The sequence below is a fragment of the Tursiops truncatus genome, chromosome 16, assembly GCF_011762595.2.
Source record: "Tursiops truncatus isolate mTurTru1 chromosome 16, mTurTru1.mat.Y, whole genome shotgun sequence".
NCBI lineage: Eukaryota > Metazoa > Chordata > Mammalia > Artiodactyla > Delphinidae > Tursiops > Tursiops truncatus.
This window is the reverse complement of record NC_047049.1, coordinates 41,158,177-41,181,083: the sequence shown is the minus strand read 5'-3', so window position 1 is coordinate 41,181,083 and position 22,907 is coordinate 41,158,177. Positions and strand designations below refer to the sequence as shown.

General features: G+C 35.5%; 1 protein-coding gene across 8 annotated transcripts in view; it reads left to right on the top strand.

The window, feature by feature from the left end:
* The window catches only part of PCDH15 (protocadherin related 15), a 727,135-nt gene that overhangs the window by 106,975 nt on the left and 597,253 nt on the right, over positions 1 to 22,907 (top strand). For 6 of the 8 annotated variants that reach the window (XM_033841882.2, XM_033841881.2, XM_073793727.1 and 3 more), the window contains exon 2: positions 19,472 to 19,537. In XM_033841882.2, the coding sequence (XP_033697773.1) occupies positions 19,472 to 19,537 (66 nt within the window). Of the gene's footprint in view, positions 1 to 18,941; positions 18,957 to 19,471; positions 19,538 to 22,907 lie in introns of all 8 variants that reach the window. The other 2 variants (XM_019936466.2, XM_019936415.1) reach the window with 1 other exon arrangement.

Below are 22,907 nucleotides of genomic sequence, written 5' to 3'. Positions count from 1 at the left end.
AAGCGCAGCGAGTCCCATACAGGATAAACCCAAGGAGAAACATGCCGAGACACATAGTAATCAAATTGGCAAAAATTAAAGACAAAGAAAAATTATTGAAAGCAGCAAGGGAGAAATGACAAATAACATACAAGGGAACTCCCATAAGGAAAACAGCTGATTTCTCAGCAGAAACTCAACAAACCAGAAGGGAGTGGCGTGATATACTTAATGTGATGAAAGGGAAGAACGTACAAACAATATAACTCTGGAAGGAAAGGATCTCCTTCAGATTCGATGGAGAAATCAAAAGCATTACAGACAAGCAAAAGCTAAGAGAATTCAGCACCACCAAACCAGCTCTACAACAAATGCTAAAGGAACATTGCTAAGTGGGAAAAACAAGAGAAGAAAAGGACCTACAGAAACAAACCCAAAACAATTACAAAAATGGTAATAGGAACATACCTATTGATATTTACATTAAACGTGAATGGATTAACTGCTCCAGCCAAAAGACACAGGCTTGCTGAATTGATACAAAAACAAGACCCATATATATGCTGTCTACAAGAGACCCACTTCAGACCTAGGGACAGATTCAGATTGAAAGTGAGGGGATGGAAAAAGATATTCCATGCAAATGGAAATCAAAATAAAGCTGGAGTAGCAATATTAATATCAGATAAACTAGACTTTAAAATAAAGAATGTTATAAGGGACAAGGAAGGACACTACATAAGGATCAAGCGGTCAATCCAAGAGGAAGATATAACAATTATAAACATATATACACCCAACATAGGAGCGCCTCAATACATAAGGCAACAGCTAACAGCTATAAAAGAAGAAATCGACAGTAACACAATAATAGTGGGGGACTTTATCACCTCACTTACACCAATGGACAGATCATCCAAAGAGAAAATAAGGAAACACAAGCTTTAAATGACACAATAGACCAGACGGATTTAATTGATATTTATAGGACAGTCCATCCAAAAACAGCACATTGCACTTTCTTCTCAAGTGCACATGGAACATTCTCCAGAATAGATGACATCTTGGGTCACAAATCAAGCCTCTGTAAATTTTAAAAAATTGAAATCATATCAAGCATCTTTTCTGACCACAACACTATGAGATTAGAAATCAATTACAAGGAAGAAACACCGTAAAAAACACAAATGTATGGAGGCTAAAAAATATGTTACTAAATAACCAAGAGATAACTGAAGAAATTAAAGAGGAAATCAAAAAATACCTAGAGACAAATGACAAAGAAAACACGATGATCCAAAAACTATGGGATGCAGCAAAAGCAGTTCTAAGAGGGAAGTTTATAGCTATACAAGCCTACCTCAAGAAACAAGAAAAATCTCAAAAAATCAATCTAACCTTACACCTAAAGGAACTAGAGAAAGAAGAACAAACAAAACCCAAAGTTAGCAGAGGAAAGAAATCATAAAGATCAGAGCAGAAATAAATGAAATAGAAACAAAGAAAACAATAGCAAAGATCAATAAAACTAAAAGCTGGTTCTTAGAGAAGGTAAACAAAATTGATAAACTAGTAGCCAGACTCATCAAGAAAAAGAGGGAAAGGATTCAAATCAATAAAATTAGAAATGAAAAAGGAGAGGTACAACAGACACCGCAGAAATACAAAGCATCATAAGAGACTACTACAATCACCTCTATGCCAATAAAATGGACAACCTGCAAGAAAAGGACAAATTCTTAGAAAGGTATAACCTTCTAAGACTGAACGGGGGAGAAATAGAAAATACGGACAGACCAATCACAAGTCATGAAATTGAAACTGTGATTAAAAATCTTCAAACAAACAAAAATCCAGGACCAGATGATTCACAGGTGAATTCTATCAAACATTTAGAGAAGACTTAACACCCGTCCTTCTCAACTCTTCCAAAAAATTGCAGAGGAAGGAACACTCCCAAACTCATTCTATGAGGCCACCATCACCCTGATTTCAAAACCAGACAAAGATACTACAAAAAAAGAAATTTAGAGACCAATATCACAGATGAATGTAGATGCAAAAATCCTCAACAAAATACTACCCAACAGAATCCAGCAACACATTAAAAGGATCATACACCATGATCAAGTGGGATTTATCCCAGGGATACAAGGATTCTTCAGTATACACAAATCAATGTGATACACCATATTAACAAATTGAAGAATAAAAACCATATGATCATCTCAGTAGATGCAGAAAAAGCTTCTGACAAAATTCAACACCAATTTATAATAAAAACTCTCCAGAAAGTGGGTATAGAGGGAACCTACATCAGAATAATAAAGGCCATATATGACAATCTACAACAAACATCATTCTCAATGATGAAAAACTGAAAGCATTTCCTCTAAGATCAGGAACAAGATAAAGATGTCCACTCTCGCCACTATTATTCAACATTGTTTTGGAAGTCCTAGCCACAGCAACAGAGAAGAAAATGAAATAAAAGGAGTAAAAATTGGAAAAGAAGAAGTACAACTGTCACTGTTTGCAGACGACATGATACTATATGTACAGAATCTTAAGACACCACCAGAAAACTACTAGAGCTAATCAATGAATTTGGTAAAGTTGCAGGATACAAAATTAATGACAGAAATCTCATGCATTCCTATACACTAATGATGAAAAATCTGAAAGAGAAATTAAGGATACACCCCCATTTACCACTGCAACAAAAAGAATATAATACCTACTAATAAACCTACCTAGGGAGAAAAAAGACCTGTATACAGAAAACTATAAGACACTGATGAAAGAAATTAAAGATGATACCAACAGATGGAGAGATATACCATGTTCCTGGATTGGAAGAATCAATATTGTGAAAATGACTATACTACCCAAAGCAATGTACAGATTCAATGCAATCCCTATGAAATTACCAATGGCATTTTTTACAGAAGTAGAACCAAAAATCTTAAAATTTGTATGGAGACACAAATGACCCAAATAGCCAAAGCAGTCTTGAGGGAAAAAAACGGAGCTGGAGGAATCAGATGCCCTGACTTCAGACTATACTACAAAGCTTTAGTAATCAAGACAATATGGTACTGGCACAAAAACAGAAATATAGATCAATGGGACAGGATAGGAAGCCCAGAGATAAACCCACACACCTATGGTCAACTGATCTATGACAAAGGATATACAATGAAGAAAAGACAGCCTCTTCAATAAGTAGTGCTGGGAAAACTGGACAGCTACATGTAAAAGAATACAATTAGAACACTCCCTAACACCATACACAAAAATAAACTCAAAATGGATTAGAGACCTAAATGTAAGACTGGACACCATAAAACTCTTAGAGGAAAACATTGGAAGAACACTCTTTGACGTTGATCCACCTCCTAGAGTAATGGAAATAAAAACAAAAATAAACAAATGGGACCTAATGAAACTTCAAAGCTTTTGCACAGCAAAGGAAACCATAAACAAGACAAAAAGACAACCCTCAGAATGGAAAAAATATTTGCAAACGAATCAACAGCCTAGTGATTAATCTCCAATATATATAAACAGTTCATGCAGCTCAATATTATAAAAACAAACAACCCAATCAAAAAATGGGCAGAAGACCTAAATAGACATTTCTCCAAAGAGGACATACAGATGGCCAAGAAGCACATGAAAAGCTGCTCAACGTCACTAATTATTAGAGAAATGTAAATGAAAACTACAATGAGGTATCACCTCACACCAGTTAGAATGGGCATCATCAGAAGATCTACAAACAACAAATGCTGGAGAGAGTATGGAGAAAAGGGAACCCTCTTGCACTGTTGGTGGGAATGTAAATTGAGACAGACACTATGGAGAACAGTATGGAGGTTCCTTAAAATCTAAAAATAGAATTACCATATGACCAGCAATCCCACTACTGGGCATATATCCAGAGAAAACCAAAATTCAAAAAGACACATGCACCCCAATATTCACTGCAGCACTATTTACAATAGCCAGGTCATGGAAGCAACCTCAATACTCATTGACAGACAAATGGATAAAGAAGTTGTGGTACATATATATAGAAGGGAATATTACTCAGCCATATAAAGGAATGAAATTGGGTCATTTGTAGGGACGTGTATGAATCTAGAGACTGTCATACAGAGTGAAGTAAGTCAGAAAGAGAAAAACAAATATCACATATTAATGCATATATGTGGAACCTAGAAAACTGGTACAGATGAAACGGTTTGCAGGGCAGAAGTTGAGACACAGAGGCAGAGAACAAACGTATGGACACCAAGCGGGGGGGAAGCAGCGGCAGTGGGGTTGGTGGTGTGATGAATTGGGAGATTGGGATTGACATGTATACACTGATGTGTATACAATGGATGACTAATAAGCACCTGCTGTATAAAAATATAAAATTCAAAAGAAAAAAAATAGAAGAAACCCTAGAGTTGAAGAATGCAATGATTGAACTGAAGATATTCAATAAAGAGCTTCAATAGTAGACTCAACCAGGCAGAAGAAAGAATAAACTGGAAGACAGTTTATTTGGAATCATTCAGTCAGAGGAGAACAAGAACAACAAAAACTGGATATTAAAAAGAGTTAGGAAATCCTAAGTGAATTATGGAGTACCCTTAAAAGAAACAGTCTAGGGCTTCCCTGGTGGTGCAGTGGTTGAGAGTCTGCCTGCCGATGCAGGGGACATGGGTTCATGCCCTGGTCTGGGAAGATCCCACATGCCACGGAGCGGCTCAGCCCATGAGCCATGGCCGCTGAGCCTGCGTGTCCAGAGCCTGCGCTCCGCAACGGGAGAGGCCACAACAGTGAGAGGCCCGCATACCGCAAAAAAAAAAAAAAAAAAAAAAAAGAAAGAAACAATCTATGCATCATTGGAGTCCCCAGAAGGAGGAAAGGGAGAAGGTAGCACAAAACTTATTTTAAAAAGTTAGGGCTGAGAATGTTCCAAATCTAGGGGAGATTTATATATTGATGTTCAAGAAGTTAATAAATCACCCCCAAAATTTCAACCCAAAACAATTTTTCAAAAGACACATTATAATAAAACCACCTAAAATCAAAGACAAAGAGAATTTTAAAAACAGAAAAAGAAAATTTCTCACATATAGGGGAAACCCCTTAAGACTATAGATGGATTTATCAGCAGAAAACGTATAGGACAGGACAGAGTGGGATGATATATTCACAGTGCTTAAAGAAAAAACGTGCTAACCAATAATACTTACATGACAAAGTTGTCTTTCAGAAATGAAGGAGAGACCATTACACCTACTTTACAAGAAATGCTAAAAGGAATTATTTGAACTGATACAAAAGGATAAATAATAAAACATAAATATTTTAAAACATGAGGTAAAGGTAAATATATAGTCAACTTCAGATTATTCTAATGCTGTAATATGGTGGTTTGATAATCACTTAACTCTAGTATAAACATTAAAGGACAAAAGTATTAAAAATAACTATAGCTACAATAATTGGTTAATGGATACACAATACAAAAATTTAAATTGTGACACAAAAGATGTAAAATTGTGGGGGTGGGAGAGTAAACGTGTAGAGTGTATGCAATTGAAGGTAAGTTGTTATCATCTTAAAATAGACTGCTATATTTATAAGATGCTTTCTGTAAGCCCCATGATAACTGAAAAGTAAAAACTTTCAGCAGATACACAAAAGGCAAAGAGAAGGGAAGCAAAACACATCATTAGAGAAAATCAATAAATCACAAGATAGGCAGCAAAGAGGAAAAAAGGAGCAAGGGAACTACAAAGCAGCCAAAAAACAATAAATGAGACAGAATTAGTAAGTCCTTACCCATCAATATTTACTGTAAATCTAAATGGACTAAATTATCAAATCAGAAAGCACAGAGTGGCTGAGTGATTTAAAAAGAAAGACCCAACTATATACTACCTACAAAAGACTCACTTCAGCATTAAGGACATATAGAAGCTCAAAATGAAGGCATTTCCATACTAATTGAAACCAAAAGAGATCACGAGTAGCTATGAGGGCATGAATAGCTATACTTATGTTGAACAAAGTTGACTTTAAGTAGAAAACTCTAACAAGAAACAAAAGAAATCATTATATAATAAAAAGGGGGGCAATTCAAAAGGAAGATATAAAAATCCTAAATATATATGTACCCAACATCAGAGTACCTAAATATATTCTTCAAATACTAGCAGATCTGAAGTGAGAAATAGATAACAATACAATATTAGAGGACCACAGTGCTCCACTTTCAACAACGAATAGCTCATCCAACCAAAATATTAATAAGGAAACACTGAATTTTTGAATTATACATTACACTAAATGGCCCTAATACAAACATACAGTACATTCCACTTTACAGCAGCAGCATACACATTTTTTCAAGTGCACACAGAACATTCTCCAGGGTAGATTATTCATTAAATCACAAAACAAATGTTAGCAAATGTAAGAAGCTGAAGTCATACCAAGTATCTTTTCTGACCACAATGTTATAAAACAAGAAATCAGTAATAGGAGGAAACTGGAAAAATCACAGATGTGTGGAAATTAAAACAACACTTGCCAGAACATCAATGGATCAGAACATCAAAGAATAAGTCAAAAGAGAAATTTTAAAAAGTATCTTGAAGTGAATGAAAATGGGAACACAATATATCAAAACGTATGGGATGCAGTAAAAGCAATGCAACAGTGAAGGCTATAGCAATTAATTAATTATTAATTAATTTTTAAAAGCCTACATTAAGAAAAAAGAAAGATCACAAATAAACAACCTAACTGTACATTTCAAGGGACTAGAAGAAGCCCAAAGTTAGCAGAAAGAGGGAAATAATGAAGATCAGAGCAGAAATAGATGACACAGAGAAGAGGAAAAAACAACAGAAAAGATCAATGCAACTAAGAGCTATCTTTTTTTTAAATCTAACAAAATTGACAAACATTTTACTAGACTAAGAAAGAAGAGAGAGGATTCAAATAAATATATCATAAATAAAAGAGGACACATTACTACTGACACCACAGAAATACAAAGGATCATAGGCAGTTACTCTGAACAATTATACACCAAGAAATTGGATAACCTAGAAGAAGCAGATAAATTCCTAGCAATGCAATCTACTAAGACTGCATCATGAAGAAACAAGAAATTTGAACATATCAATAATGAGTAAGGAAACTGAACCAGTCACCAAAACATCCCAACAAAGAAAAGCCCAAGACTAACCAGATGGTTTCACTGAATTCTATCAAATATTTAAGAATTAATGTCAGTCCTTCCCAAACTCTTCCAAAAAAATTGAAGAGGAAGAAACACTGCCAAACTCATTATATGAGGGCATCATTATTCTGTTACCAAAGCCAGAAAAGTACACTACACAAGAAGAAATCTACAGACCAATATCCTTGGTGAGTACAGAGGCAGAAATTCTCAAGAAAATGCTAGCAAACTAAAATCAGCAGCAAATTAAAAGGATCATACATCACCATCGAGTGGGATTTATTCCTGGGATGCAGCATGGTTCAACATATGCAAATTATGAGATGGAGATGACCTAAGTGTCCATTGACAAATTAATGAAGAAAATGTAATATATGTACAAAATGGAATATTATTCAGCCATAAAAATGAAGGAAATCTTGCTTGTTGCAAAACCATGATAGACTTTGAGGGCATTATGCTAAGTGAAATAAGTCAGAGTAAGTCAAATACATATCTTCTCACTTATACGTGGAATCTAAAAAAGCTGAACTCATAGAAACTTATGGTTGCCAGTGGCTGGTGGATGGGGAAAATGGACAGATGTTGGCCAAAGGGTACAATATTCCAGCTCTAAGATGAATAAATTCTGAGGATTTAATGTACAACACAGTGACTATAATTAACAATATTATATCAATATTATATACTTGAAAGTTGTTAAGAGAGTAGATCTCAAACGTTATCACCTCACAAAAATGGGTAATTATATGAGAATATGGAGGTGTTAAATAAACTTATTGTGGTAATCACTTTACAATATATACATGTATCAAGTCATCACACTGTATACCTTAAACTTACATATATGTCAATAATATCTTAATAAAACCGGAAGATGTAGGAAAACAGACGTGATGTTTACATGGATATGGTCTTTAATATTATGAGTAATAAAATGCTTTAAATTTTTTCCTTATAATTCAGTCCATAGAGTTTGCTTTTTTATGGACAGTTTAGATAATCATAAGTGGATTGTAGCAAACAACTTGATTTAAAGAGGCAAAGCAGACTGTACACAAAGAATTATTAAAAATCTTTGTTTGGGGCTTCTCTGGTGGCACAGTGGTTGAGAGTCCGCCTGCCGATGCAGGGAATGCGGGTTCGTGCCCCGGTCCGGGAGGATCCCACATGCCGCAGAGCAGCTGGGCCCATGAGCCATGGCCGCTGGGCCTGCGCGTCTGGAGCCTGTGCTCCGCAACGGGAGAGGCCACAACGGCGAGAGGCCCGCGTACCACAAAAAAGAAAAAAAAAAAAAAAAAAATCTGTGTTTGAAGAATGCAGTTTTAAACAGTGATGTTGATGCTGCAGCTTTTAGCTTTTGACCTCGTTGAGCATCTTAGTAAGAATCGTGATTCAGAATTTCCTCTGAGCTACCTCATTAAGAGTAATTAGAAAATACTTGCAAATGAATCAACTGACAAAGGATTAATATCCAAAATTTACAAGCAGCTCATGCAGCTCAATATCAAAAAAACAAACAATCCACTCCAAAAATGGTCAGAAGACCTAAATAGACATTTCTCCAAAGAAGATATACAGATTGCCAACAAACACATGAAAGAATGCTCAACATCATTAATCATTAGAGAAATGCAAATCAAAACTACAATGAGGTATCACCTCACACTGGTCAGAACGGCCATCATCAAAAAATCTACAATCAATAAATGCTGGAGGGGGTGTGGAGAAAAGGGAACCCTTTGGAATGCACTGTTGGTGGGAATGTAAATTGATACAGCCACTATGGAGAACAGTATGGAGGTTCCTTAAAAAACTAAAAATAGAACTACCACACAACCCAGCAATCCCACTACTGGGCATATACCCTGAGAAAACCATAATTCAAAAAGAGTCATGTACCACAATGGTCATTGCAGCTCCATTTACAATAGCCAGGACATGGAAGCAACCTAAGTGTCCACTGACAGATGAATGGATAAAGAAGATGTGGCACATATATACAATGGAATATTACTCGCCATAAAAAAAATGAAATTGAGTTATTTGTAGTGAGGTGGATGGACCTAGAGTCTGTCATACAGAGTGATGTCAGTCAGAAAGAGAAAAAAAAATACTGTATGCTAACACATATATATGGAATCTAAAAAGAAAAAAAATGGTTATGAAGAACCTAGGGGCAGGACAGGAATAAAGATGCAGACCTACTAGAGAATGGACTTGAGGACACAGGGAGGGGGAAGGGTAAGCTGGGACAAAGTGAGGGAGTGGCATGGACATATATACACTACCAAATGTAAAATCGATGGCTACTGGGAAGCAGGAGCATAGCACAGGGAGATCAGCTCAGTGCTTTGTGACCACCTAGAGGGGTGGGATAGGGAGGGTGGGAGAGAAGGAGACGCAAGAGGGAAGAAATATGGGGATATATGTATATGTATAGCTGATTCACTTTATTATAAAGCAGAAACTAACACACCATTGTAAAGCAATTATAGTCCAATTAAGATATTAAAAAAGAGTAATTAGAAAATAAATTAGCTTTCAGAAATATGAATGTAAATTCTTTAACTGCTTTTCAAAAAGTATTTTTTTTTGTATAATTTTGTTTTCCTCATTGACATAAATCTTTATCCCTTTCTTTTTCCTTTATATGTTAATTGTAAAACATAAAGACAAATTAGATAATATGGTTAAAAAAGCCAATGCAAAAAGCCTTTTAGGAAGATTTTTAGAGTAACAGAAAGCAAGATCTTGCAAAGAGCTTTTAGGAGTACAAAATCCACTTTACATTAGATTACCAAAGCAGATTTTTAATTTTTATTTTAGTTATAAGCATTCCTGTGATAATTTTAGAAAGATCTTTTGCTTGATTCAGCTATAACTATGTATTCTTAGCAATCTGTGGCCATATAATTAAATGTATTGCTGCTATTCCAGTACATTAAATGCACAACAAAAATGCTAACATATATGAAGCTTATTTTGTTCTGCTAATAAAATATGGTTTTCCTTTGACTGTTGAAGAATTTAAGAAACTACTACTTAATTAAAAATATGTAAAAGTCACTGCTTTTAAAATGTAGAGATATACAAATTTTGTATGTGATTAGCTCATTTGTTTAGAATTTACCTAACAATAACTTATAAAGCACTTCCATATGCCAATCACTATTCCATACAATAATTTCAGTTTTACAACTAATGCAACTGAGCTACAGAGAGTTTAAGTCACTTTCAAAGATCTTAAAAGCTAACGAGTGCTAAAATGTGGCTAGTACTGAACCTAGACAGTCTGTTTCCCAAGGCTATGTCCATAACCACAATACCATGCTGCTGCTTCTGATGTCAGCGGTGACATAAATACCTTGGACCAAGAACTATTTCATCCATGTCAAATTCCTTAAACGTAGTTATGATCCTGTGACAGAAGTTTATATGAGTAAGGAAAAACTCGCTATCAATGGAAAGAAAACTCAAAGAGCTTCTAACTCATGCAGTGTGAATTAAGTAAGAACATTACACTTGGGTACAAATACTAACATATTTGACAATGCATTACATGAAATTATAAAATAATGAATTATAGTAATATTCCCAGTGAACAAAAATAATTTTAAAAGTATTACTTGAGGGCTTCCCTGGTGGCGCAGTGGTTGAGAGTCCCCTGCCGATGCAGGGGACACGGGTTTGTGCCCCGGTCCAGGAAGATCCCACATGCCGCGGAGCGGCTGGGCCCGTGAGCCATGGCCGCTGAGCCTGTGCGTCCGGAGCCTGTGCTCCGCAATGGGAGAGGCCACAACAGTGAGAGGCCCGCGTACCGCAAAAAAAAAAAAAAAAAAAAAAAAAAAGTATTACTTGATCTTCTGATCAGACTTCTGACAATTCAGTTCCTTTTCTGCCTTCTTCCTGCAGCCCTTTACTTATCTTTCTATTACTTAGATCCATTAATTTCTTAAGAATGAGAATGGGTTTCTCTCACCAAATGCCAACCATGTAAAAATCTTAAATCTTATTGTTGTTGATAGACCAATTAGAATATGAAATAAATAGTAACTTCTGAAAAAAATGTAGAGATTGAGGGAGCCATGGCCTCTATGTAAATCGTCCTAATGAAAGCAGTGACATAGAACAATAACCATTAATGACTTCAGTGGGCATTACTAGACCATATTGTTGGAACATCGTAATCAAATTATACAATCCAATTAATGATGACACTAAGGCATCATAAAATACACCTTCCTTCATCCATGGTAATATTTGAAATCTATTAATGCTAATATCTTATTCTTGAATTGAAAATGACTTACTTGTAATGTCCTTTAGCTTACTCAGTTCATTTTGCTTTTTCAGTTATGGTCTATTTGTTGACTTCAGTTTTACAACTTATAGTTCTATTGATCTTATAAATTTCAAGGTCAAACTCCTTTTCTTTTGAATGAGAGAGTCAAAATGTAAAATAAGAGTTTTTGTATTAAGATTTCACTCCTGTGTGTATTTTCCTGGAAATGAATATTCCAAAGATCAACAGAAAAATATAAGAATAGTCTCTCTGCTACTGCTTGTGACAAGCAAATTGAAAATAAAATGTTTGTGCAGCCAGAAATTTTGAGAGCGCAGTACTCCTTTGAATGAGAGGCCAAATTGCTTTGAACTAAGTGACTGATCCAGAGGGAGACGGAGAGGGGAGAGAAAATGTGTGTGTGTGTGTGTGTGTGTGTGTGTAGGAAAATGAAAGCTTCTAGATAAGAAACACCAGATGACTTTGAATATCCAAAGTGATAATAGAGGAATGTTGAAAAGAGTAGAGTTTTCAGAGTATCTGTTACTCTTTCATGATCTTTCTGCTTGATCATTTGGACACCAATGCATTTCCAGACTATTATGGGACCAGTGGGTCATTGTGAGCACATTATTTTCTAAAATGGTCTTGCAATCCTTATTGGAGGACTCATGGAGTTCGAGGATTCTATTTGCCTCTAGTAAATTCAGTCCAGGATAGTGGTTCTAGGTTGATATCTGGAACAAGAATTCCAATTTTTCTGTCCATACAGACCATCAGTAACATGTCATGTGGCTGCTTTTATTCTTAATGAGAATGCACTTCACAACCACATATGTAATAAGATCAGCCCTCACTGAAAATTTAGGGAAATCCAAGGGATTCTCTGCCACCTTTTGGTCAAAGGGAAAAAATTAGGAACGATTTTCCAAATACCTTCCTTAAAATAATCATACTGTACAAATTAAGGTGCATCTATTCTGCCTGTACATTTTGCCATGCAAAATGAAGTTATCATAGATTATCTCATTTATACTTGTAATAAATCTATGAAGTAGTTATACTTACTATTACACCTATTTACCTAAACTGAGGTATAAGAAGTTAATAATCTACTTAATTTGCACAGCTATTAAAAGCCAAGGTTAGGATGTAAAACTTGGTTTTCTGACTCTAAAGCACATGTTCTTAAGCTCTATGCTGTACTAGGAATCAATTCCTTTAACACTTTAAACACTCCCCAAAAGATTTGAAATGATGAATAATAATGATTTAATTGGTTATTTGTTTTATTGCTTTACCATGGCGGAAGATGTTCCCTAGTTCAACAAATATATTGAATGAGTATATTATGTCAAATACTCTGCTAAGTGCTAGAATAATTCACTGATACTCATAGGGAGCTGGTAAGGAAATGGCCGAGTAAAAGTTCTAAAAGACTGACACAGAAGTATTTGTGATCTTTGATATCATGAGAGCTTTGATATCTGAGGTTTTTGAGTTTTATTTCTTTAAGATGCAATTTGATAAAACCATGAAGGAACTTGGAATGCATCCTTGCCATTAATAGGATATTGGAGTAAGTTTGCTCCGTGATAGTTCTTCAGTTCAGTCAACTGGATGATCAGAGTGTAGAATTCTAATAGAAATTATAGATAATTGGAAACAAGTGAAAAATTTCTCCTTCTCTTTTCATTACTCCTCTTTATAATTCTGAGCTCTCTATGATCTTTCATAACTAATCCCTCAAAATCCTGAATTCCTACAAAACTGTCTCTTTCTTTACTTAAATAGTAGCTTTTTCCTCATAGGGAAGGAAAAATTTTTCTTCTACATTTCTAGGTTCTTGACTGAGAGCTCCCTGTAATAGAACTATTAACAGGGGAAAAACAAATTTAATTATGTACAAAAATATGAGACTCAAACACAACCAGGCAATTGAGGCTTAAATACCATCCTGAGCTAAGGAAAGGGATAAGTGGTCTGAGACTTCAAAGGGAAAGAGAGAGTTCACGGGAAGATGAGAAAAGGAAATGTTCAGTAAACAAATGTTTGCCCTGTATGCAGATACTTCTCTCAAATGAAAAAATTATCTCTAGTAATAGCTCTCTTCCTGGTACAGGCCCCCTTTCTAAATTCTTTTAGGCTGTTAAAAAGGAGGAGGAAAAAAAAAGGCTTTTGCTGAGTCTGCTGGGTCTTTATTGCCTTCAGCTCCACATGCCAAAGTGACATATTTTCAGGTGGCATGTGGTGCTACCCTTCGCATTTCTGCTGAGGTCGTATCAGTGGTCCTGTCTTTTAATAACTAATTTGTTACACATTCTTTCCCCATTATTTTTATATGAAAATGACATTTCAAACGTTAAAAAGAAAAAAGATTAAGTTATAGAGGACTTTTTAAAAATTGTTGCAAATTTGGTCAAGGCTCTTCATTTTTGCATTCAAGAAATAGTTGCTGACACCTATGTGGCAGGAACTTTGCCCTGGGAACACAACTCTGAGGAACAGAAACAAGATCTAGATTATCACTGCGTTTTCTGTCAGTGAGGAGTCAGATATTCATAACTTGATATTAGAAGGCAGAATTAACTGAGTATATATCAGGGAACCTGGGGATTGGAAATGATTTCTTTGGAAAAGTGAAGCACAGGTTAAAATCTAAAGAATATATAAGTGAATAATGGGTTGAGTGTGAAGATTAGAAATAAGAAATAATGCAATCTGGAAAGATCTTTAGGTATCTCAGGACAAAAGATAGCATGATTAAAGAAAAGAAAAGAAAAACCTGTCTGGAATGCAGAGAGCAAGTGAGAACATGGAAATAAATGAGACTGGAGAGGAAGGAGAAGGCGGTATCATGCAGGACTTTGTAGGCCATATATTTTGGTTTTCATTCCAAAATCATACTACAGAGTTGTAGACCATGAAAGTTTTGTTTTAACATAAAAGCAATGGTACATCATTAACTGGTAAGCATGTTTTAATTTGTAAGAGATCACTGTGGTTAAAGATAGAAAATTAAAAGAGTTAATTGCCTGTAGGGTCCACAGTTAGGAAAACCTGTTAGACTAGGTAAGAGATTGGATTAGTGTAGTGACATCAGATTGAAAGCTGTAGGTGGATATAAGAAGTTTTTCTGTAGTAATGAAAGTCAAGATTTATTGAGGGATTCAACGTAGAAAAGCAAGGGTGATGGGCAGGCTCAAAGGTGACCCCCTGGTGTCTGGTTTATGCAACTTGGCACAAAATTGTGCTATTCACTGAAATAGTACATACTGGAAGAGGCCAGGTACGGTCTGGGGGTAGCAACTAGAATCCATTTTGGAGTGTTACATTTAAGGCACCTTTGAAATTGCAAGTACAGATGTTTGTCTGAGCAGCAGGACCCAGACTCAGAGGAGAGGTCTAGGCAGGAAATATGCTAGTCATTGGACATATTTATGGCAATTGCCATGTTAATATAAGAAAAAAGCCAATATATTTGAAATTTTATTAAAAAGACATTGTTTGGGGCTTCCCTGGTGGCGCAGTGCTTAAGAGTCCGCCTGCCAGTGCAGGGGACACGGGTTCCAGCCCTGGTCTGGGAAGATCCCACAGGCTGTGGAGCAACTAAGCCCATGCGCCATAACTACTGAGCCTGCGCTCTAGAGCCCACAAGGCACAACTACTGAGCCCACATGCCACAACTACTGAAGCCCACGTGCCTAGAGCCTGAGCTCCGAAACAAGCGAAGTCACCACAATGAGAAGTCCACACACTGCAACGAAGAGTAGCCCCCACTCGCTGCAACTAGAGAAACCCCGTGCATAGCAACGAAGAACAAAAGCAGCCAAAAATAAATAAATAAAATAATTTTTTAAAAAAAGACATTGTTTGAACTTAAATGGAAGTTTTGAGAATAGGCTAAGGTGGAAATAGGGTCTACCTGGCTGTTCTCTTCCTAGTAAGGAATGAACATATATGGACAATTCTGGATATTCCCTTTGTAGAGTAACATGATCTTAAGCTTCAGGTCATAATAAGAACAGCATATCACAGGTTCATTTCATTTGAAACCAGTCCTTCCATATCTTGCTAATACATTTTTAGGTTTTAAATCTGACTTGTTGCATGAAATTTAAAAATACACAGGAAAAATATACGGCTTATTTTTAGCTTGATGACAAATTTGTGGAAATAAATCACACTGGGCATTCAGCTGTTTGTATTCATATCCTGCACTTTACAACAAATTGGATATGGGAATCAGGTAGGGGCCTGAGTGGTTAGGAGTCTGAGGCAGGAAAAACAATGAATTTGTGATTTAACCTGGACAGTCAAGGGTGAAATTAAATAGATTACAGAAGTTTGTTTCCAAGGCACAGGCATCATCAGCTAACCTGTCTTTCCTTGGCAGACAGATTATCCATAGACCGTAGAGAGCAGGATCACCCAGCCCCCAAATTGCTTTCTAGTTTTCACTTTGATCTCTATTTGCATATTTAGCATACATAATACATCCTGGTTACTCCATCCAAAATTACTTTTTTTCAAGACAGTTCTGAATATACTTGTCATTAAAAATATTTTTGTGCATTTCAAAACTAATTATACTCTCATGAACACATCATTCCAAAGCAAACACTTAGCCTTTTGTGAACACTGTTATTAATAGATTACTTTTATGTATCTGACTAACCTCTCTTCATTAGTGTTTGGGTCAAAATTATTTAATCATTTTTGTTTTGATTCAGAATAAAGAAAGTTTATTGGTTGGGCATGAAAAATATCTTATTGTGGGGTTTTGGAAGCTGCTAAAAGAATAAAGCTGAGTGAAACTCATCTAAAGGGGTCTGACTGGGAGGAACTGTAGCTGCACCTATATTCCTGGGCTGTTTCTGTCGGCCAGGACATAATGAGAACAGTGACTTCTGAGCAGCACTCATGGAGGGATATTCAATGAGAGACTGCAGCTGGGCTGACTGCAGTTCAGAAAAATTCAACAAGCATTCTTTCAGGATCAACTCTAGTCTGATTCTGAGGTTACTTAGATATATAAGTGTGACACAGACTTGGTCTGAAGGAGCTTTTATGAGAAGAAAATACTAATATATTTTTTATGAAGTAATTTTTCCAGTGGAATACAGTGTATATTGAAGGAATGCAGAGAAGAGGCATTTAATCTAGACAACAAGATTTTCTAGAAGATGTGATGCCTTGCCAGGTTCTTGAAAGAGAAATAGAAGTTAACCAGGGGTAGAAGATGAGGAAGGGCCTTTTGGCAGATGGCACAGCAAACATAAATTTGGTTTGTTATGGCAAAAGAATGAACTGAGAATGGGAAGGGTAAGGGAGGGAGGGAGGGTTGGAATATGGGGAGTCGTACTTGACTTAGATGTGTAGAAAAATCTACCCATAAATGTAATAGTAACCAAATGGTGAGAGGTTTTTGTACATGTATGCCTAGCTTTCTCCTTCTTTCCTTTCCCTTTATCCTGCCTGCCTATAAAGTTATTGATTAAATATCTATCCCTCTATCAATATTCACATGCAGATTCACCACACTTTTTCTCTACTTTGCAGCTATGAGGATCTTAACTAAGGCAGTGACCTCATATATAAATATTATATATATATATATATATTATATGGAGGGAGGGAGGGAGGGAGAGAGAAAGAGAAGGAGAGTGAGGAGAGAGAAAATAGTATTGAAAGGTAACTACTCTTTGAAATACAAACAGAAGGCATGTTGGTAATCCAAGAATTGCATCTTGTAAGAACTGGTCATGTTTCCTTCATTCTTTCCACAGATTGCCTCTGCCTTCTTGTGTATCCCATTTCCACTCCCAGCAGGCATTCTCTGTATTTTAACCGTTTGTGTTGTTAATGAATTTATTAAAGAATTGACTCACATAGACCACACTGTGCCATACCTATGTGGTTGTTTATGAGTCTTTCTTTTATCTGATCACTCAGATCCATGAAGAAAGAAGTTGTTGGTTTTTAATTCCCATGTTCAGCACGTAGTAAGTTATCTACAAATTTGACTGAATAATTTTTGAATGCATAGATGAATAAAAAACTAGATGAACAAAGTATTATGAGAACATGGAAGTAAAAGATAAATTCTGACTGGGGAAATAGACAAGTTTTCATGGAATAGGTGAAATCTAGTTCTACCAAGAGAAGCAGAGACTTGCCAGGCAGGAGTAGAGGCAGCAATGAATTTAGGTGACAAAACTTCCTTAATAATGCAAGATACATTCTAGCAAGAGTAAGGGCTCTGATGTGACTGAAGGGCACAGTGCTTAATTCTAAGTAAACAGTGTTAAGACCATGACATCCTTTGAATGATATTCGAAGACAATTTTCTTCACTCCAAAGGAAACTTAAGTTCTTTGTGCAGAGAAGTACCATTATTTTACCTTTGATTTGGGTGCATAAAATAATTCTCGTGAAGTTAATAAATGAATGCAGAATGAGAACAAAGCTTCTAGGAGAATCAGCGAGGAAACCACTGCAAGAGTAGAGGTGACAAATAGTGAGGAGCTGTGCTATGTCAGGGGGTATAGGAAGGAGAGAATGAAGTGTAATGAGATATTTTAGATCTAAAAATGCTGTGACCTGAAACTCCATGAATACTGACCAGGATGAAGAGAGAAAAACTGGAGATTTCTGATATTTTAAGCTTCATATGGGAGAGCACATATCTTACAATATAGAACAATGCTCGCCAAAGCCTTTTTTATTCATGCCCATGTACATAATAGCAGAATTTTAATAGATAAAAGTAAACCTTGAAATCATCTTCCAAATAGCACACGTACTTGGATGGCTTTAAGCCAATTTATGTTGCAGTCACAGGACAGTGCCATGTACATTTAACTGTGTGACACAGCCCTATCAGGCTGACCGAGTACCTCCTGGGAGAGTGCTTGATGTCTCAGAAGTGTACTTTTGACATCTTCCAGGCAAAACTTTCACATTTTAATTATCATGGATGTTATAGCTCATGGTACTATTTATGTTCATTATCATGAGATACTTCGGTATTAGCATTGTTTGAAATAACAAATTAATCACTACTGATTGACAGGCACTATTCTTAAGGTTTGTTCAACACAGGGATAATAGACAATTCATAAGTAATTTTATTTACCTTTTCATAGGACACATTGGTGTACTGTATGTTATGTTCGAGTTGATCTATAATTTTTAAGATGTTAATGACATACATTATCGAGTAAACTTGTTACTACTGTTAGAATTACAAAAATCTAAGGATTTTATATACTTCATTTCCAGAAATCATTAGGTGATGTATCTGTTATTGTATAATGCTATTTATGTCTTTAAATCCTCGCTAAATATATACATGTATTCTTTCTTCCTTTCTTTCATTTTTCTGATCTGCTCCCATTGATGACTCTATACTTTTGACTCCAGACTGGCAATATGAGGGTAAGATGACAAAAATAAAATCTCAAACAACCTCATGAACATTGCTTGTCTGTCTTTGTTTTATTCTCTTTAGAACATTATTAAAGATCTATTCACTCTTTTTAATTAGACCCTTTATTACAATTAAAGTCCAATTATGTTTGTTTCTGTTGTGATGCTTTAATTACAATTTATCCTTGTTAATCATCCCTTTATGTTGTTTTTATGGGTTAAATTACCATCCTGTTATCTCTGTCCTGAAGGACCTCTGCTCTCCAGTGGTCTCTGCTGGTGTTTTCCAGTAAGAATTGAACAGTTTCATGGTATACAAAGTGTCTTTGTTACGATGTGGTAAGGAATCTATATAGCTCTTACGAGAATTTTTTAAAAATAAAAAACTGTTAAAAGAAATGATGCATATTAATTTGATTGCAGGATTTTTCTTTCTAAATATCAATATACATCTCAATGAATTTACTCTCAGGGTGAATGCTCCTGCAGTAGCTACTTCTTACTTTGTCTTGTTTTCTCTTTAGATTGCAAACTAGCTAGGGGGGGACCACCAGCCACCATAGTTGCCATTGATGAAGAGAGTCGGAATGGTGAGTAAGCTATGTGTTTTAAAAGTGACTTAATCTAAGAGGGATTTCTCATTTCAAGCCTAGATTTGATATGTGTGGAAGTACTAAATGAAAGCTTCAAAGCAAATCCACTGACAGTTCCTCTTTAATTTCTTCCCTGTGTGAGTTTAAATTAGGACACTAACTGGAAATACTTTATTTGGATTACATTATGAGAGACTTAATGAATAGAAATGTTTAGTTTTGATTGCAGAGAAGTCATCTGATTCACAATCAGTCTAAGAATGCATCTAGATACCAGCTAGAACTTTTCTTTGTCAATAGGTAGAGTTGACTATCACACATACTGTTACCTAGTGTATTTCTCCAAAAGAAATGGACCACAGGGTAAGCTCTGCACTGCTAATTTAAATTTGCTACAATCTGGTAAGGATTAAGATCCATAATCTATTAGACATGGTGATTTAAGAATAGTTACTAGGGGGACTTCCCTGGTGGACCAGTGGTTAAGACTTTGCCTTCCAATGCAGGGGGTGTGGGTTTGATCCCTGGTCACAGAGCTAAGATCTCACATGCCTCGTGGCCAAAAAAACCCAAAAAACATAAAACAGAAGCAATATTGTAAGAAATTCAATAAGGACTTTTAAAATGGTCCACATCAAAAAATAAAAATCTTAAAAAAAGAATAGTTACTAGGAAAACAAAGTGCTTGGGAACAGAAAACTGACAAAAGGTGCAGAGCAGAGGAGGAAATCTGAATTTTCACTCAGTCTATCTGCCATAATTAACAACTTATTCCTAATTTATATTACAATCTTCAAAAATTTAATTTTCCTTTACAAAAAATTAGCACTTTTGTTCCCCAACACTCTCCTAGTCTCTAAACTTTACAGATATTTAGAGATTCTCCTCCTCTATTAGGTAACAGTAAAGTGGAAATCCCTTGAGTCTTGCTTTCTATTTCAAACTATTCTAAATATGAGAATGTTCTGTGGCTCATTTTGTCTACTAATTCTGTAAAAGACTTTCCACTGGGTTTGATTTGTACTTTCTGTCTAGGCTCAACACTGTTTTTCCAGATTGATGTCTTTTTAAAAAAGAATGTCAAGTGGTTTATTGGAAAGTGACTTTTCCCGGAAATTCAACCTACGTGTATTTTGAAAATTTCTATAGTACACATAATACCTGTGTTGGTTCACTTTATTATGTATCAGTATTTATTATGCTTTACTAGAAACATTTCTTTTACTTCTTAGAAGAATTGGCATAAATTTTATTCTTGAACATCTTTCACTTCCTTTGGAATCAGCCAAAAATGTCCATAACACTGCTGGCCTTTGTTTAAACAAATTTAAGTGTCTATACTAAATTATAGAAATATTATAAAAATTACACAGGTTTGTTTATTTTTAAAAAGTCCCTATTGAGCTTGAAAGTATATGAAGATAATGAGTTATTAGGATGCATTTAAATAAATTAGAAATAAGTCCTATATGTATCTGCAGAAAAGAAAAAATATATATATATAAATACTATACCAGAAAAATTTCATCTCACATGTAAGATTATGGCTTATCGTTAACTACTTTCCTGTCAACAAATTTGTTTTCTAAATGTCCTACAATAAAAAGTTTGCTTTTTAACCAGAGACAAAAAAATAAATGTGATAGAAAACCAATCTATATTTTCTCATTGTTCACCTATTCCCTTGAACATATAAGCTGAGCTGAACTAAAGCATTTAATTTTACTAAATAGTTGTTTTAACCTGTAATTCTATACAGAGCTTATTTTGCCAACCAGATAATTATAGCCACAGTAATGATATTTTACCTTTCCTTGTGTTGATGAGATCCCACTTTTTAAAGGAGCTCAGGAAGTCTACAAAGATGTTGTCATAGCAGTTCTGCATGATGGCACGTAGTAAAAGTTCAATATTTATATTTTAGAAGAAGGTGGCATGATGTAGTTGCTGTGCTCTTTAATTGGCATATTTTGTAGAAACTGCCAACTACTCAGAATGCTGCCAAAGTTATTTGAGTGTCAACATAAGGAGTATAAACACCAATCTAGAGATTAAAGGTTTGACATTTCTCTTTCACATTAAATTTCTAAAAATATGGTGATCAAATGAACCTCTGCCAGATATTACAATGTAGTGTGCAATCATTCTTGCCTTGAAAGTCTAAAGGAAACAATCCATGAAAGTGTTTTCATATTTTTCTTTAGGCAATCTAAGAAACTTCCCAATAGGACAGTTAATTCTAGTTTGGCTCTTAAACTCTTGGTTTCTTTTTTCTTGCATCTTTTTAATTGGTAGTAACAAAACATGTGGGTATCCTATTTTACCAGAAAAATAAGCACCTATTTGTAAATGTTCTGGGGCTTCTTAAAAGTAAGGCACAGCAAATCCTTTATTAAGCCAAACTAGTAAGTTTGGGTGTCAACTTGCTTTGGCTTACTTTATTGATGTCTACAGCTGAACAATCTCCATTGCCAAATACATCCTCTGCTATACTACTATAGTATAGCTTTTAAATACCTCGGGTATTATTTTTTAACTCAGGTATTTTAAAATATATACTTGGGGCTTCCCTGGTGGCGCAGGGGTTGAGAGTCCGCCTGCCGATGCAGGGGACACGGGTTCGTGTCCCGGTCCGGGAAGATCCCACATGCCGCGGAGCGGCTGGGCCCGTGAGCCATGGCCGCTAAGCCTGCACGTCCGGAGCCTGTGCTCCGCAGCGGGAGAGGCCACAACTGTGAGAGGCCCGCATACCGCAAAAAAAAAAAATATAGATATATATATATATATATATATATATATATTTAATTTTCTTATATAAGTCACTAAGGTACATTCATAGAACGTCCGTTATTTGTCACATGCATCTGCATATTTCAAGATTTTTATACTCTGTGGGATGGAAATATTTCCTTTTTATGAATATATATGCTAAATTAATTTGCACATCAGTATAAGTTTTAAAGAATTAAAAATTTAACAGGTAGAGATCCATAAACTTCTTTCTCACCCTGGGACCTGTTAGATTGTTCCTCTCCTTGGTCCTTGTCCTCAGTAGTATATTGATAACAGATTCATTATATCACCCTCGATCTGAACCAGGAGTTTATTTTCATCACAACTACTAGAAAATCAAGCTTATGTGGTAAGAACACAAAATCAACCCATTAAGAGAATCACATTGGTTCCTGACCACCACCAGAAAGCTCTAGAACTAGTATGTAGAAAATGTTTAATGAGTATTTGCATTTAGAAAGGAGAATGTGTACCAAGAAACACTTAGATTATTTTAAAATATCTAAAATTTTTTGCCAGAAAAGCTTATGTATACGCAAAAACCTGCACATGAACATTTATAGCAGCTTAATTC